Source organism: Lepisma saccharinum, chromosome 18 (assembly GCF_977018435.1).
Source record: "Lepisma saccharinum chromosome 18, izLepSacc3.1, whole genome shotgun sequence".
NCBI classification, from domain to species: Eukaryota; Metazoa; Arthropoda; class Insecta; order Zygentoma; family Lepismatidae; genus Lepisma; species Lepisma saccharinum.
In genome coordinates, this window is record NC_139246.1 from 40,443,720 (window position 1) to 40,461,033 (window position 17,314).

General features: G+C 36.6%; 1 protein-coding gene across 1 annotated transcript in view; it reads left to right on the plus strand.

Moving 5' to 3' along the window:
* Positions 1 to 4,368: 4,368 nt before the first annotated feature.
* The window catches only part of LOC146002018 (dehydrogenase/reductase SDR family member 11-like), a 37,425-nt gene continuing 24,479 nt past the window's right edge, over positions 4,369 to 17,314 (plus strand). The window contains exons 1-3 of the mRNA XM_083139726.1: positions 4,369 to 4,554; positions 10,670 to 10,841; positions 11,274 to 11,403. Coding sequence (XP_082995852.1) covers positions 4,414 to 4,554; positions 10,670 to 10,841; positions 11,274 to 11,403 — 443 coding nt within the window. The 5' untranslated portion in view covers positions 4,369 to 4,413. The remainder of the gene's footprint in view (positions 4,555 to 10,669; positions 10,842 to 11,273; positions 11,404 to 17,314) is intronic.

A 17,314-nucleotide genomic window follows, 5' to 3' on the forward strand; every position in this document is an offset into this window, starting at 1 on the left:
ATTCTTGTTGTTATGAACATATATATATTCACACACTTTACACTGCACATAATCAGTACTCTTCTTTGTAACAGCGTCAGCGATGATGTGGAATTTGCTCCAGACATCACTTTTCCCTCGAGAATTATTCACACGCGTGTACTTCTGTTCTTCTAAATGCTGCCGCACCGAGCGTAATTCCTCAATTAGACTCATCACGTCCTGTGCACTTCACCACTTCACTCTGCACTGGGAATATCTGCAGCAGGCGAAAGAAGAGTCTCGTGCTCAAGTAGTGACTCGCGAGAGTGAACGCGTGAGACGTGCATCAGCATGCACGGCTTTGCTCCGTCCACTCGCATTCTCCCCTCTATTACCCTAACACGCAGCATTGCTCCGCAGAAATGGGCAGCGGGAGGAGAATGTAATATAATAAATTTAGCATTTAATAAACGAACAAGTATTTGTACGTATCGCGCTCTGCGTTAGGTGGAGTTGCAGTTAGAAAGAGAGAAGAGTTATCGTGTATTACGTAATTTTTATACTTTATCAGATTAATCACAAATAGAATAATTTAGTGCAGGTATTACACAAAAAAAGTGTGGGGCGTTACCCCCACACCCCCTATACGCCTTCATGGCGTGGTGCTATGCACAGGGGAACACTTTACCTTTTTTTTTACCTTTACCTTTAGGTATTACACAAAAATTGTATCGTTAATAGCCACAAGTGGCAGATAAGCGAAGTAGAATAAACCAAATCAATTAAGAAACGTAAACCACGGAGATCGTCGCACGAGTTGACTTACAAAATTGTTAAAGAGCTAAAGTGGTATCTGAATTACTGTCTACAATATGCCTCTATCGCGAACCAAAAAGACAATAACTTGATTACAAGGCGACAGCATTTCCACCAACACCAGAGAGGATGCCCCACTACAAAATCATCGATAAATATACTGTACAAACAATTACAAATTGTGACAAGGGGCAACCTTCGAAAATTCACGTGCACGATTGTGAGGAAGTCATAATAGCAGCAAATGTCCACTTTCATTTGAATATATCATCTTTGGCCGTGTTAGAATAAAATACAGTAATGCATGCTTATTGTGATTAAGTAAATAATATTTTCAATAGAGAGAAGTTTTAAGATTAAACAGTTTTGTAGATTGATTGAGTACAAGAATTTTTATTTTATTATACATAGTTCATTAATCGTGTCAAAAATTAACACAACGAAAACAACAGTACTTGAAAATCCTCAGTTCGACTGACCAATCACCTGAAAAATAGAATTCATTCCCATCTGCCAAATTAGCAAAATGGAATGAGCTTGGAACGTACATGATTTGAGCCCCCTCCATGCAAGCGCGCGCTCACACACACAAGTGTGCGTGTACACAGCCGTTCGCAGTAGTGTTGCCCACGGGACGAGATGGGACAGGCTTTTAAAAATTCGAGGCGAGACGAGATTTATCATGTGTCCCTTTGACAAACGAATATTTTCGAGACGAGACAGCATTTCACAGCATTTCCACGAGACGAGATAGGCCAAAGTCTCGTCTCGTGGGCAATACTAGTTCGCAGGCGTGCTTTAAAATGTGGGGCAAGCAAGGTTTATCTTTAATTCACTGCTTGAATTTGACATTTTTGTTACTGCAACGAACCGGTACCATCGTCATATTTATCAGTCGCTTTTAATAATGCAGTAGAGTGAAATTACATGTATCATAGAGTGAAATTACATGTATCATAGAGTGAAATTACATGTATGAGCTTGCCCGATTTGCCTACTAGTTTTCAGGATTGGCGTGAACTTCCCCCTTCCCCCAATTCCAAAAGTCCACTTAAGTACGTGCCCATCTATTAGAGATAAATGAGTATATTTCGCAATACAAATTCAAATGAAAGATCTTTATACTTTATAACTAAGTACAAACCATTATATTTCTAACAAAAAATTGCCACCCCCCCTTTTTTGCAACTTTTGCCCCGACACTATGCTAAATCTTATCTACCAAGGGAAAGTAAAATGTCCTTGCCCCCCCGTTTTGAAACCCAATCGCCGCCATTGCCTGCAGGCCACTGTTGCCACAATTTCACTTTCCAGTGGGCAAAATTCTCCTTTTTGGACCATTTTATCCACTTCGCATAAACAAATAATACTAATAATAATTATTATTATTATTAGCAGTGGTGGTAGTAGTAGTAGTAGCAGCAGCAGCAGCAGTAGTAGTAATAATTCCATTTGTCCATGTTCGTATGAATTAAAAATGTTACGCACATTTTTCATATGTACATGTCAGCTTCATCGCTTTCTAGCCAGATGTCCCAGGTTTGAATCCTGGTCACGAATCCATGAAATCGTTAATTCTCATCGTTACAATTATCTGAAGATACAGAAAAGCGACGTACAATAAACTTAAAAAAAATATAAATATATACAGGCTTATATTCAAGAGAGCAAAAATAAGAAAGAAATAAAAGAAAAATGTAAACATATGAAAGTGGAACTTTACATGAACTGTAATAATGTCAGATGTCTTAAAATTTCCCTGAAATTGTGGTATTTTTCACCGACCTTCCCTTTTCAATTTTGGCTAAAATTTCGGTCTAAATTTCTCTGCAAAAGGGAAATTTCCCTTTATGTGGCAACATTGCTGCAGGCAAACACCTAAACCTACAACCGACGTGATCTGTGTGCAGTGCGCCGGTTGTCTGCACAAGGATACCTACGAGAAATCCCCCAATGAACCACGAATAGCCGCTCCAGCATGGACGTGACTCGCTGCTCCCGCTCGCAGCTGTGATGCGCGTGGCCCGCCCAGAGCAACCGTAGTGCAATGACGCTAGCCCGGTTTTATCCAAGCTGCGCAGGCACATGGATAGCTGGGTGCCGAGTAGTGGGACGGTGATTGAACGGATCCCGGATTACGGTGTGATTCATGCCCGCCCACGCAGATATCTACGTATAAGGGAACCGATTGAGTAAAAGGAGGTTGACATTCTTACGATCTTTCGTGTGAGATAGGATAACGTGTAAGGTTCTCTGGTTGCTGATAGAGTGGCTGTGGGTTGGGTAGTCATGGGGCTAGAGGTCACGGTTCAACTTTTTTTCTCATGGAAATGTAAAGATAAGTCCTCGCAATTTCTGACTCGTTTGGTGACAAGCCAATGCTTAGTTTTCCGAGGATAATTGTTATTTTCTTTTAGAGAAACGTCTTTCGAGCCTCTCAAAGGGAGAGATTTCGTAAACAAGAACCAATGGATTAAGGGACGCGTTTATTTTGCAATATAACTATCCGTTGGCGAAGAGCCAAGTAGGGCTACGTTGTTCCGCGTACCATCGTAAGTACAAAGTAGTGGTTCGACACTGTCAAGGTGCCAGAAATTAAACAGTTTGCCTTATTTTCGTACAAAGTTTAGTCTGTAGTTTTGGGTGACTCTTCTTATAAACACGAAAGAGAGGGAATTAGAGAAACATGTCATGTATACAAGTCTCAAACTTGAATACATATTTGAACTAGTACTGCTGGTCTAGGCCATCAGTGATTTAATTAAGGAGAATCATGTCAATCTTTATGTGGGTGTTATTACTATTGTAACTTATTGTATATATTTAATCAAGAAATACATAGGCTTTTTAAAATATATATATAAAATATATATATGGGCACATACGTCGAAATATCACCGAGCTCAATCTTCATGCTTTCCAGTATGCCTGTGCGTTTACTCTATTTCAAGTTTTTCTTCTATCGAACACATATGGTATATTATTATTATTATGTGAGGTAATAAATGAAGAAGAAGAGTGGGAAAAAGTGGTCATCAATAATCATATTCTGAGTGTGAGTCAGTCAATTGAAAAATTGAAAACTTCTTTGTTTTTCTAGGGAATGTAATCTACTTTTAACGTCCGTTGTCAGTGTCTATTGTCGATGTATCTGTCTCTTCATATTATGAGCCTGTAAGGCGAAAGTATACGAAAGAGACACATTAAAATAGCGCGAAAAAGGAGAATTGATAAGCACTCAGATACTAAAAGAACTAAAAAGATGAACTCAGTAGCCAATTAATTATAATTATAATTTTCGAAACGAGAAAAAAAACGTTATCTGTGGTTTACTTAGTTTTGTCCCCCAACCTGCAATATCAGATGAAATCGGCTCCTATGCTAGGCATATTCGTTGAGTGAAACAAAATAGACAATTCGTCTGCTAATATCCTTGCATTCCACTGTACCAGATGTTTATTTTAGTGTTAGACGTGGCTCCTTCGCCACTCTAAAGTTTCATCTGCACAAATACGTTGTCTTTATCTTATCATTGCCTTTTTAAAGATCTACTTGAGCTGTTATCTCTCGAGTGCTCCGTTGACTGCCAAAGACCATTCTGTTACATAACTTGAATCGCCAAAGAAGCCTGAAGCCATGCTGCGCTGGGAAGGACGTGTCGCCCTTGTGACGGGGGCCAGCTCTGGGATGGGGGCCGCGATAGCCCAGGAGTTGGTGAAGAAGGGGATGAAGGTGGTCGGATGTGCCCCCACCACCCCAACTGTCGAAACAATCCAGGTGAGCTCAGTGTTGCAAACTTTAGTCTTATTTACTTCAACTTTCTTCATACTGGCACAAGATAGGGATGGACGATATCGGAAATTTGATATCGAGATATATCGTGAAGATATTATTGTCACAGACGACATGCCGTACATGCCCTTACAATATCGCTACATTATCGTGACGATATATCGCCAACACGATGTATATCGCCAAATATCGTGACGATGTATCGTCTAGTTGATATCGCCTGGACGATCTTTTATTCAATATCGCAATATATCGTGTGGACGATATATCGCCCAACCATACTCAAGATCACGCTTCTCCCATTCGAATTCTATCTTTGTTTTTATCTCTCTTTCTCTGTATCCCTCTCCCTCTCCCTCACTCTCAGCGTATGTGAGAGAATGGAGTGGAAGGCCGCGTACTGCAACTGATGGAGGTCATCGGAATCGTGTTCAGCTGGGGTTTTCTTTACGAGCATGTGAAGCCCAACATCGCACAGTACTGATGTCTACACATTCATCCCCATAAAATGTCTTCAGTCTCAGATGAATTTCAATTTGTAGAACATTTTCTGTGGTTACAAACTCGATCACTGCACTCTACTTCAGACGCTTCACCGACATTGCATTGTTACATGCTGCCATTTTCCTCGCTATAGTTCAGCACCCCCTGCCTATAGAAGTTTAAAAACTTCAATGGAGAATCGGGAAAGTCTTATGTTCAATGTATGGTTGCTCAAAATCCAAAATGCGTTAACAAGCTAACAAAAAAATTTAAAAAAAAACATAGCAAGGTTTACTTTTCAGCACGGCTTTATTGCAGATCCATTTCGGGATTGTAATGTTGTTGTTTGACATTCCAAATTACAGTTTGCAGATTTTTTTAACACAAAATGTTAATAAGGAATGATATTAGACATACCATATTTAATGCAAAATATTGAATTTTTTACGAGTTTGTATCTCTTAAACCAATTGAATCTCAAACTCAAAATTTTTACTGAAGTTTCTTATCATGGAGTGCTGTATTGTGTACAAATTTCAGATTTTTGAACAACTGCCCACCAGAGATATTTAACCCTGAACTTGGAATTTTTTAACAAAAAGTACATATTTATGACCCTGTAGAAAAAAAGAATTAAAGTCTCAAGGTACTTGCACAAAAAAATTAAAGTGTTAAACTAATTGCCTTCCCCCTAAAAAAAGTGTCCAAAAATTACATTTTGAGCGATTAGGATACACAATTTTGACCTTAAAATGTATTATGAAGGAATAATATTGAGGATATTATACGCAAATATAATAGTACCCTATAATGTGCTTAACATCACAGATTTTGTCTCATTGTCGTAGGGCTTACCAGAGCTGAGATAAAAAAGTTGCCGCTGATACTTACGAATGGAGGAAATAACGCACGCCATGATAAAAAAAAAATGACCGCCATCTTCAAACCGGTGATAGTAAAAATAAAGTAACAGTGGTTCTGAACTGTCAACATATGAGGCTCACACCACACCAATAATATACTTTTTTTAAAAAAGGTTGAAGCAACCATGTTGTACCACTTCATATGGATTGACCCTACTGCAACCAATGAATTTTCAAAGACATGTTGAATCCTATTTTGTCATAACATGGCAGCATTCTTTTTACCAGTTCTATGTCATTCTTAGCTTCGTGCACGAAAGTTGTTTGCCATCTTGAAAGCAGTCCGAGCTTCTTTTTCAGCAACACGAAGTGTAAATTTTTTAAAGAGCTTGTAAGTCTGTGGCCCCACAAATACACCTTCTTTAACTTTTTACAGACGGTACTGCAAACATTTTTGACTTCACGATGCGCCGCCGTCTGCTAGTGGTGCTGAATTTCAGTTACGATTCGCTTCCATTGTATATAAACCTGCTTATTATAATGCGTCAATGCAAGGGTGCCCCCTATCTGGTCAGTCCGTAGTTTTTAAATAAAGTTCCCACACAATTTGGGATGTAAATGACAATTATGTTGTACATACATATAACATTATCGGGTCCAGCCCCCTCCCGCTCCGTAACAAGCTACCGATCAGTAGTGTCCCGGATTTTCACATATGAAATATAGGAACCATAATTGAACCAAAAGTTGAACCCCCCCCCCTTACGTGAGCTATATATACGCCCATGCTCTGAGGTAACGATATGCTGCTCCTTTTTGGTCCATGGTTTGACGATGTATTTAATTAGTCATATCTCCATGTGCAACAGTGGTAATCAAATTTGGGTCCACTTGAGATGCATTTACATTGTTATTTAATCTAGGTTCCTGGGATTTCCATTCTGACCATTCTCTCCTTTTAAAATGTGCTGATCTCTGCTATCCCATTCAACATAGGAAGCAAAGATACTTCCTATAACCAAACTGAAGTCCATGCACTATGCCTAAAGTTTTCAAAAAGGAATGGAGTGATATTTCGCTTTTACGATAAGAAACTGACGCAGCAAATGAAGTATGAATTAATCTGTATTAACCAGCACCAGATAGTGGCAGTATGAGCAGCCCACATAAGTTGGTGCTTTCCGGATCACTTTGTTATCATCATATTTTAGCAGAAAGAATGCATACCTCCCATGGACGTACACAGGGTTTTTTCCAAATTGGGCAACCAAGGTATTATTTCCGGTATGAGGGGGGGGGGGGCAAACGGGGCACTTTCTCTGTTTCTCTGTTCTCCCATCAAAACACTTTTTCAGTTAGACGTCTTCATGTTTCTGCAACGCTGTTGCAATAATGAACTATATTACTCTGACTAAAATTACATTATGCATGTGAAATGTATATTTTTGGTCGATTTTCACTTTCCAGGGGGTTTATTACCCCTCTCCCCTTTTCCCTCTTTCCGGACGTCCATAATGCTTCGGCCTTATAAATCAGCAAACAAGTGGAACATTTATTATTATTTCTTTCAAATATCTTGAAAACTAGAGCTATTTGACAATTTTCATTGTCAGATTGTTATTCAGCATCCTCGAATTAGGCCATTTCATGTAAAATCAACCAATGAAGAGACACTTTTCAACCTCACATAATTTGATTAATTTGAAATTTGGCGTACTGGAATGGCCACCTGAGGAAGGGGAATATGCAAAGCTGTAGATCCATATATTTTTTATTTCCGAACTTACAGTATTGCAAAGTGTGGGACTTTGACAATATTTTAAACATCTTCACTTTAAATTGCAATATTCTGAAAACAGGGCACTTATTTTTAATATGCCAAAGTTTGTATGCCAAATTTCAAATCAGTCAAAAATGTAAGATTGAGGACCTTGTTGATTTCACATGGAATGACCAAAATATTAAATTTATGGTACTTTGGTTTCAGAAACATTTTGGCTGTTGACCAGTATTTTTTTTCTGTATGGGCACAAATGGTATTGGAGGTAGTTACCTGTTCTGGGCTTATATCCTTTTATATGTATTGGAACAACAACTGATTAGAGTTATGTTGGAAAACATCCACATTAACCACAACTATTGGGCCAAACTGCAGTTTTTACGTGGGAAAGTTTGGGTTTGTGTTGGTTGGCAAATTGAAGATGGTCTAACGTTGGAACAACGGTTTTTGCCAACACTTGTCCCACCATAGGAAAGTGAGTCAAAATCAGTTTTAAAAATAACTTTTTCATGCTAAGACAACATTAAAGAGTATGCTGTAAATTCTAGAGTGTAAAATGAATGACATGTAACAGTGAATATTTTCGAATATTTCAGTCACAGCACATACTGGAAATATAATATTGTATTTATGAAAGTAGGAGCTATTCGTAACTTGCAGTCACTCACTAGTCGCTTGTCAGACGCCATAGATGAAAGATAATCGTGTGCTTTTGAATTGATTATGGTTTGTCTATTTAACTGTAGCAGATCAAGAATATTCTTACAAGTATTCTTGTGAAAATGGTTCAAGATCTATATATGTAAAATAAACAATGTTGTGTGAAGACGAAATTCCACTGGAAATGTAAGTAAACTCTAGAAAGTGTTTTGTTGAAGGTACATACCTTGAAAACAGTGATACCATATGATTGAGAAAGTGCTGTGTATTTTTTTTACTTTACACAAAAAAATTGTATTACGATTTATATTTGCCCTCACAATTAATTATGTATGTATCAGAACACAAACTTATTTAAACTTTAGTTTTCAGTTCGTTGCGCAATGTAAAAACCACAAGTTTGGCAAACAAACCATACAGCCAAAATTACCATTGCCCAAAGGTTTGTTCTTTCATTTCGTTACTGAAAATTCTGTCTACTGTTTTCAGTAGATCAATGGGTATTTTCAAACATCTACTATTCTCAGTAGCTGAACGGTACTGCTAATGTTTTCTACTGTTTTTCGTAGCCCAACTGTATCTACTCTTTTCAGTAGATGAACTGTATTGGTAATGTTTTCTTCTGTTTTTGGTAGTCCAAGTGGTTCTTCTATCTTAAGTAGTTGAACTGTACTCTTAATGTTTTCAGTAATATAATTGTACAACTAATATATTTTATTGTGTTCAGTATATTGCTGTCTGAAAACAGTACTCTTGTCAGTAATGAAACTTTTCTTATCTATACAACTGAAAATGCAATGGAAAAATCTTATAAACAACTAAAATAAATGTATGATAAGCATGTGGAAGTTGATACTTAGGAATGCATTCACGCAACAAAGAAATCAAATAAAGTGAACACTTTTTTAAGTGTGTAGCTTCATTGTGGTTAACGCACTTGTAGAAAATTGAAAAATATACTATTTTATACATAAATTGACATATTGTTCTTCCTATATTCACACGAAAACAGCCAAAAAAATAGTTTAAACGAAGACCTGACCCTCAATCCTTGAAACAACCATAACAATTAAACACTGTTGACTACGTTGATCAAAAGATGGCTCCTTTCTGTAATTGCATTACACAGATATAATAATAACCATGGAAATTCCATGCTGAAAAAAAATCAACTCATATGATAATGTATTCAAACTACTAGCTGCTGTAAGGTTGAGTTATTTCTTAAGAAAGAATTGTAGTAACTTATTCATTAGTGTCCTACTGTAGAACACAGTAGCTGTATAGTAGATCTACAATAGGATTTCAGTACATTTCACACTGCAGAGTACAAGACATTTGAAAACAGTAGGTTTTGTCGACTGAAAACAGCAGAAAACTCCAGCAGGGTTGGCCAACCATTTTCAGTACTGTTGGCCCAGCGTTGGGCCAACCTCTTTTGGTTACTTCTGTGATCAGGGCACTAAGTGGGTACTGCACAATGTCTTCTTTTGATAACAAAGTTTGATAGACCATAGATATCTTCACACTTTGAATTATTTATTTTCTGTTTAGCTTTAACCATATCAAATGGTTTAACCTCACACCATCTGTATCCTGGTAGGTTACTTCTGCTATATTAGTATTTCATTAATGTCCCTATGGTTACTATTTTTGACAGTACTGTTCTTCAAGGGATCAGCATTATCTGATGTGGCAAAAAAGGAATTAAATTTGTCTGGTGTAATTGAAACATTCGCATTTGTTCTGTGCTTCAGTTTAGTTGCTCAATTCTTTTAATAATATTCCAAGCTGGCTTGCATTTATTATTGGAATTAATAATGAAGTTAATATTTGTGGCAAGATTGGATTTTTAAAATTCTTACCTATGAATGCACCCGAGTTCCAAAATATCTTGCTTTGTATGCCTTATTACTTTATACATCATTAGGTGTACTTTTAATTGAGTTAATCGAGGAGCATACCATCTACTTATGTGCTTTTGTTCTCGTTTTGCCCATCTTGCATCAAGTTTTGAATTACTAAAATATATATATGCATTTTCCCAGAATGTTGTTATCTATGGCTATAGCATGAAAACTCCCCAGGATCACGGAAGAATTGAATTTTCCCTTGTTTCTGAAAATAATGCATGTCATTTCAAATATTTATTATGTTACTAAATGACCATCTCATTCAAACTGATTTGCTTTTTTAGAGTTTCTATTGTTTACCTTTTATAATAATTTGCCGTAATATCATGTTGCATGCATCATTTAGAGTTGTATCATTTATGCTGTGCATATACCTATTATTGTGTTTTTATTTACTTCAGGCAATGGCTGACAACTTGAAAGATCAACCTGGAAAGCTCTATGCTAGGAAATGTGATGTCAGAAATGAAAGTGAAATCCTAGACATGTTTTCCTGGATCAATAAAAACTTGAAAGGAGTGGACGTTTGTGTCAACAATGCAGGGATCATGGCTATGGATGATTCCCTCATGAGTAAGTACACCAGTTAAAATAACTGGGGCACGATGGACCCCATTTTCTCAGTACTTGAAATGAAACATAGTTGTGGAAATTTTTTCTAGATTTTATGCTGTGTGATAATTATGTAACCTTCTCACGTCCAAAATAAGATTTTATCATGTGCAAATTTCACAAACTGAAATTGTTTCATCATCACTATCAATTCCTGTACATGAGTTGTTGTCGCATATATGACAGCTTGTGCAGGAAACCCATCCTTCGATGGACTGATGAATGTATCATAATGCTAAGTTTTATATCTTCACTTCCTTTTAAATATTTTCTTATGGCAGAGCAGTTGTCATATCAGCAGTCGTATCTGTTGAAAAGGTGTAATCACTATGTTAGTCCTGCAGAAGTTGCAGCGATGAATTGATGTTGCAATTGTTTTTTCATACCTTTCAGATGGGAAGACTGAGACATGGAGAAATATCTTAGATGTGAATGTCCTGGCACTCTGCATCTGTACTAGGGAATCCCTGAGGTCAATGAAGGAGAGGAACGTAGATGATGGACAAATAATCAACATTTGCAGGTGAAAGAAATCTTCATTTCAATTCCCCGAATTTCTTATCTTACGACTAGGTGGTGGACCAACAAGAGCTGAACCACATCCAGTAATAAATTCAGTTCAATTCAATTTTATTCAATTCAACTGCAGTCACTGGCAGTTGAATTGAAGGGACTTTGCCTCCAACCCCGCCTCATTTTGAGAAATTAAAAACATGAAATGAAAACAGTAAAGTAGTCGGGAAAACCCAAAGAGTTAAGTGCAAACTCTCTTAAAATTCCACACCGATAAACATTTTGGTCCTTGCATAACTTTTAAAGTGAAAGTTGAAAATGGCATTTGGAGCTAACATTTAATGGGAAAAAAACAACAATGGGGTATCACTGAAATTGATTTATGGCAATGTATTCTATGTTACAAGTAAATCTCACTTGAAGTCATCAAAAGTACCATTAACTTAAAAATTGTCATAAATGTGGAGCACCAGCTAAAAGTGTTGCAATATTTAAATGATTTTTCTGACCAATAAAAGTTAGGTTCATGGCTTTGAACCCATGTTCATATCGTATAAAAGCCCTGCGGTTCTTATTGGGGATCGATCTCAGGATATGTAGGAGCCTGGTGCGAGAGGTATTGGCTGCGAGAGGTACACTTTTAAGTTGGGGCTATACCCCGGAGACACAACGGTAATCGTAAACAAGCAAAGGGACACGCTCTTGTGAAATAAGAACAACACTTAAACATTAGATATTAACAATTCGGGGATGACTGGTCTAACAGGGTTGTGAGAATGATAGAAAGGGGATAAAGGAACGTTCGTTTACCTGTAGAACTCAATGTGAAGATCGTCTCGCTGAATCCGTAGAATATGCACGGTCCTAAAATAAGCTTATTTCGAAAGCGCAACTCCCGTAGTAACTTCGATTCGCGCACCTCTCCCCGCGGTAACTCTTATTATAATCAGCCCATAGAATGGAGGCACGGACTGTTGACGCGATAAATTTCGGAGTACAACTCAGAAATATTCTGTCGAACTATTTATGTTGGATTCGAATTTCCGATCGGTAAAACCGTTGTCGAGACCGCGTCTGTCGTTAACGGTGTTTTAAGCATAAGGCTGAGTTTAATATATATTTCATACGATTTCCGGTAGAATTCGTATCAGCAGATGTTTGATTCGCTGAAGATTGCCGGTGTTATGTGCTTGAAAGAAGCTCTTTCCAGCTTCTCCAACCGGGCTCCTTTATCAAGTTATGACGTCAGGGGTCCCGGGTTCAGCTGTAGATATTGGTACAATTCCTATTGAATTCAGAATCTTCGAGTGAGGTGGAAATGTGTTTTGGATTTTCTTTGTAGATGTGAAAATCTTTAACTGGTGACTCACTCATGCACACTTACATTATACAAGAATGGGAGGAGTTCTCTTTCAGTGTCCTTAAGATATTAATAAATATACATTATAAATGTATAGGAATTACAAATTCATATTGTTAGTTGTAATGGTTAATTTCTAAATGCATTTCTAAAGACTGACAATGTAAGAGGGATAATCAAACAATAATCTTATTTTTTTTATCTCCCTGATTCCTGCATGTAGGGTGGCATAGGTAGATGTAGAAATGTGTTCTGGGAGAAGGGAGGAACAACATGTTCTGAAATATCTATCAGGGCTGAACCGGTCTTGATGCTAATGTATTTATATCAATATTGGTTGCAATTTGTTCTTTCATACAACCTGCAAGAATGCCACGTGACAGTATCACATTTTTTGTTCTTGCATCAGCTTTATGTGGAGAATTAATTGTGTGATTGTGTAACAAGTATTTTAACATTCTGCTGTAATTCTGGAATAATTTAAAGCAAAACTGTTGGTAAATTACTGAATATATAATTCAACAGGAATAATTACACACTAATATTAATCAATATTTTGAAGAACTTTTAATTATTACAATTTTCAAACATTTGTGTGTGTGGGAATTAGTAAGAGTTTTGGCATCAGTTAAAAGTGTGTTTGTGTGTGATGGTGTGTGTGTGGGGGTGTGGGAGGTGTGAGTGTGAGTATGTGTGTGTGTGTGTGTGTGTGCAGCATTACACCATACATCACTGATAAACATTCACATGGCAGAGAAATGAGGACAAATATTTTTTCTTAACAATGTTTTGTTCATTCTGGTTTTCGCAATGACTTACTGTCACCTTGCAATCAAGAGGTCCCATGTCCAGTTCCCCATGGAGGAACATTTCACACTAGTTCAGATTCCATTTTTAACTGCAGGTACAAACCTGATTAGCATACCTGAGCATAAGTGGACCTAGACACAAATTTTGATAATCCAGGTGTCCCCGTTGCGATACTTAATGGAAACACATTTCACAATGTTTCAACTATACGCCCAGTTTTGGTTAACCTATCTGAGCATGAAATGAAATTAAAATTATCTTTGACTTTCACAAACAAATTATGACTTGTGTTTTGCTAATTGCATGCTATGAATCCTTGAATAACAGCATTTTTTATAATATATGTATGCAACCACATAACAGAGATTTACAGTTACCAATGACATTTTTTTTTATTTTTTGTTTTTATATTCATTAATATTAAGCCATTCTGTGACTGGCAGAATCGTAGGGAAAGAAGACGAAGCTTTGTAGGTCTTCTGCAAATGGGATTCAAGGTAGACTAGGAATCCTTTCTTTATGCAAGTTCAAAGTATTTCCACCTTATGACTTTTATTCATGAAATTGTAGGAAATATAACCATGTAATTATTACTACTATTACATTTTTCTATTTTTCTTGAATTCAATGGTGTTGTTTAATTCTTCTAGGATGTATTTTTGTACAAATATCTAGTGTACTGCAAACTACTGGAAAAAGTTATAAAAATTGATTTATGTAAGACCCCTTAAATCAGTTCTGCTGCGGATTTAAGACTAGTAGTAGTTAGAAACGGGGCTCGAGCGGCCACTCTCCCAAAAATTTAACAATTTTATAGTGAGCTCTCTTAGTGTAATTTAACTGAAAATCATGATTTTTAGCTGATTTTCCAAATGTAGAAAACTGAAAATTTGTTTTATGCAAGAGTTTATATTTTAATTTTATTGTATAAAAATTCTAAGATTTAGATAATTTCCCCTATGACACCCAATTTTTTAAAATTTCACTTTTTCAAATAGTAGAGGGATTGGAGGTGTTCAAAATAGTACTTGGTACGAGGCCTATTATTTTTATTAATTTAAGCACAGTGGTAAACGTATTTTGACGATGTTTTTGTCGATTTTATAGTATTGCAACTCTGTGATTTTTCATCTCGTACTTGCTACGAGGCCCCTATTATTTTTATTAATTTAAGCACAGTGGTAAACCTATTTTGACGATGTTTTTGTTGATTTTAAAGTATTGCAACTCTGTGATTTTTCTTCTCGTACTTGGTACGAGTGTCATTTTTTTCTTTCGAGTTAAATTACGTAACACCCACCCACACCTACACCCACACCCACACATATTTACTTCCGGTCTACTTCCGGTCCACTTCCGGTCTACTTCCGGTCTACTTCCGGTTAACTTAACAGACACCTGTGGGGTTTTTTATATAGTTTTTGATTTAAGCCCCAAAAAATTTTAAGTAGTGGTAATAAGGTTCCTTTAAACTAATACTTGGTATGAGGCCTATTATTTTTATTAATTTAAGCACAGTGGTAAACCTATTTTGACGATGTTTTTGTCGATTTCTTAGTGTAATTTAACTGAAAATCATGATTTTAGCTGATTTTCCAAGTGTAAAAAACTGAAAATTTGTTTTACTTAAGAGCTTAAATTTCAATTTTATTGTATAAAAATTCTAAGATTTAGATAATTTCCCCTATGACATCCAATTTTTTTTTAAATTTTACTTTTTTTCAAATAACTAAAGCGAAATCTATTACTTTTAACTGTAAAAAATAATTGTCTCTCATGAGTCAATTTTAAAATTTTTTGCAAAATACCCCAGTATACATTCGGTCCATTTATATCTGAACCGAAGATACCGTACTTACATATTCTCATATCCTCCAGTGTTATGATATTGTTTGTGCTTGTAACTAATCAGTAACATCATGGCGGTACAAGAAATATACAAGTTTAAGATATTTTAGTAATATTTGGGCCCTAGCAATTAGCTACGTGAACTCGAGATCGCTCTGTCATATGTCTTCAGCTAATCGTATTACTGCCGGAAGATATATGAAAACATTGAGTAATGAAACTTTTTCCAACAAGTATATTTTTTGCAACTAGATGGCGGCATAAAGTGATACTTACTGCTTTTATGTTCTCCAAGTATATTTATTTGCAACTAGATGGCATTGGTGATATATAAATCACTGTGTAGGAAGTATTTTTTGGGAACCTAACTTTCGTCACATGTAACAATTCTCATGTAACCCAGTTTTTTTGCTCAGACAAATCAATACTTTTGTTACAAGAATTCTTTGCATTCCAAACATTCCTGAGTGTATGTGTGAAGATTGACGTGCTTACGGGAGCGTTTGTATATTGAGGCATTGACCTGTTAAGAATGAAATGAATCTGGTCATAGGTTTCCGTAGTGTTTCTTTTTCTAATTTTTTTAAAAAAACTTTTCCTTAACCAGTAACTTTAACCAAATTGAATGTTGGCAAGAATTCTTATGTAACCTAGTTGTTTTTTACTCAGACAAATCAATAGTTTTGAATTCCAAACATTCCCCGAGTGTGTGTGCTTGTGTGTAGATGTGACGTTAACTTGTTAGGAATATCACGTCGATAATACGTACTAGCTTGGGAATGTCATGACCTTCTCTTTTCCCTATAAAAAAAAGAGAGAGAGAGAGTGTCATGTAACTTGCTTGGCTAAGAGGAATTTCCTGAGAATTCTTTCCATTCTAAACATTCCTGTGTGTGTGAGTGTGTGTGTGTGTGTAGAGAGAGATTGATGCGCTTATGTATGCGTGTAAACATTAAGGCATTGACCTGTTAAGAATGTTACATCAATAATACTGTCTCGGAAATGTTATGTCCTTCTCTTTTCTGAGGGTCATGTGATGTGTGCAGGTTGGTTGGCTAAGGGGAATTTCCCGATTACTTGTTTTGTCACGAGAATTCTTTGCATTTCAAACATTCCGAAGTGTATAGATTGATGTACTTACATCTATGTGTGGGCATTAACCTGTTAAAAATGTCACATCAATAATACTGGCTCGGGAATGTCATGACCCCTCCCCCTGTGACGAAGTAACGTGAATTGTGCGGATTGGTTCGCTAAGGGGAATTTCCCGATTGGTAAATTGAGGTTATAAATATAATATATTCTCACTACTTATGTGCGTCTAGTTTTTTTTTACACCACAGATAAACGGTTGCACAGTGCAACATTAACTCGTCTATTTTGTTGATTTGGTTTTAAGTAGTGTATTTGGTGTCTGCATGTGTAGTACTATGTTCTGGAGCGATGTAGCGTGTGGTGTATGGTTACATGGTGCGAGCTAACTAAACAAATGAATGTTTAAAGCAGAGGCAATTGTTGAATTTTTTGAACTTGAATACAGCTATTCGTCTATTTGGTTGAACACAATTTTGCTGTACCTGCCTGGTGCTGGGATGTACCTGCACTCCACCTTATGTCTAAAAGTGTAGCGAACTAGACGGGGCTAATAATTTCTTAATTGCAATCATTTTGATTGAGTGATTTGAGTTTATGGATTTTTTCAGAGTTTTAACACAAACATAAGTAGGTGAAACCCAACGTTCTGGAGCGGTCTTTTGACCTACTTTTCGCCTTACGACATTTTACTATAAGGCTGTCTCCCCTTACGATATTTTTCTGTAAGGCTAGACCGGTCCTTTGACCTACTTTTCGCCTTACGATATTTTACTATAAGGCTGTCTCCCCTTACGATATTTTTCTGTAA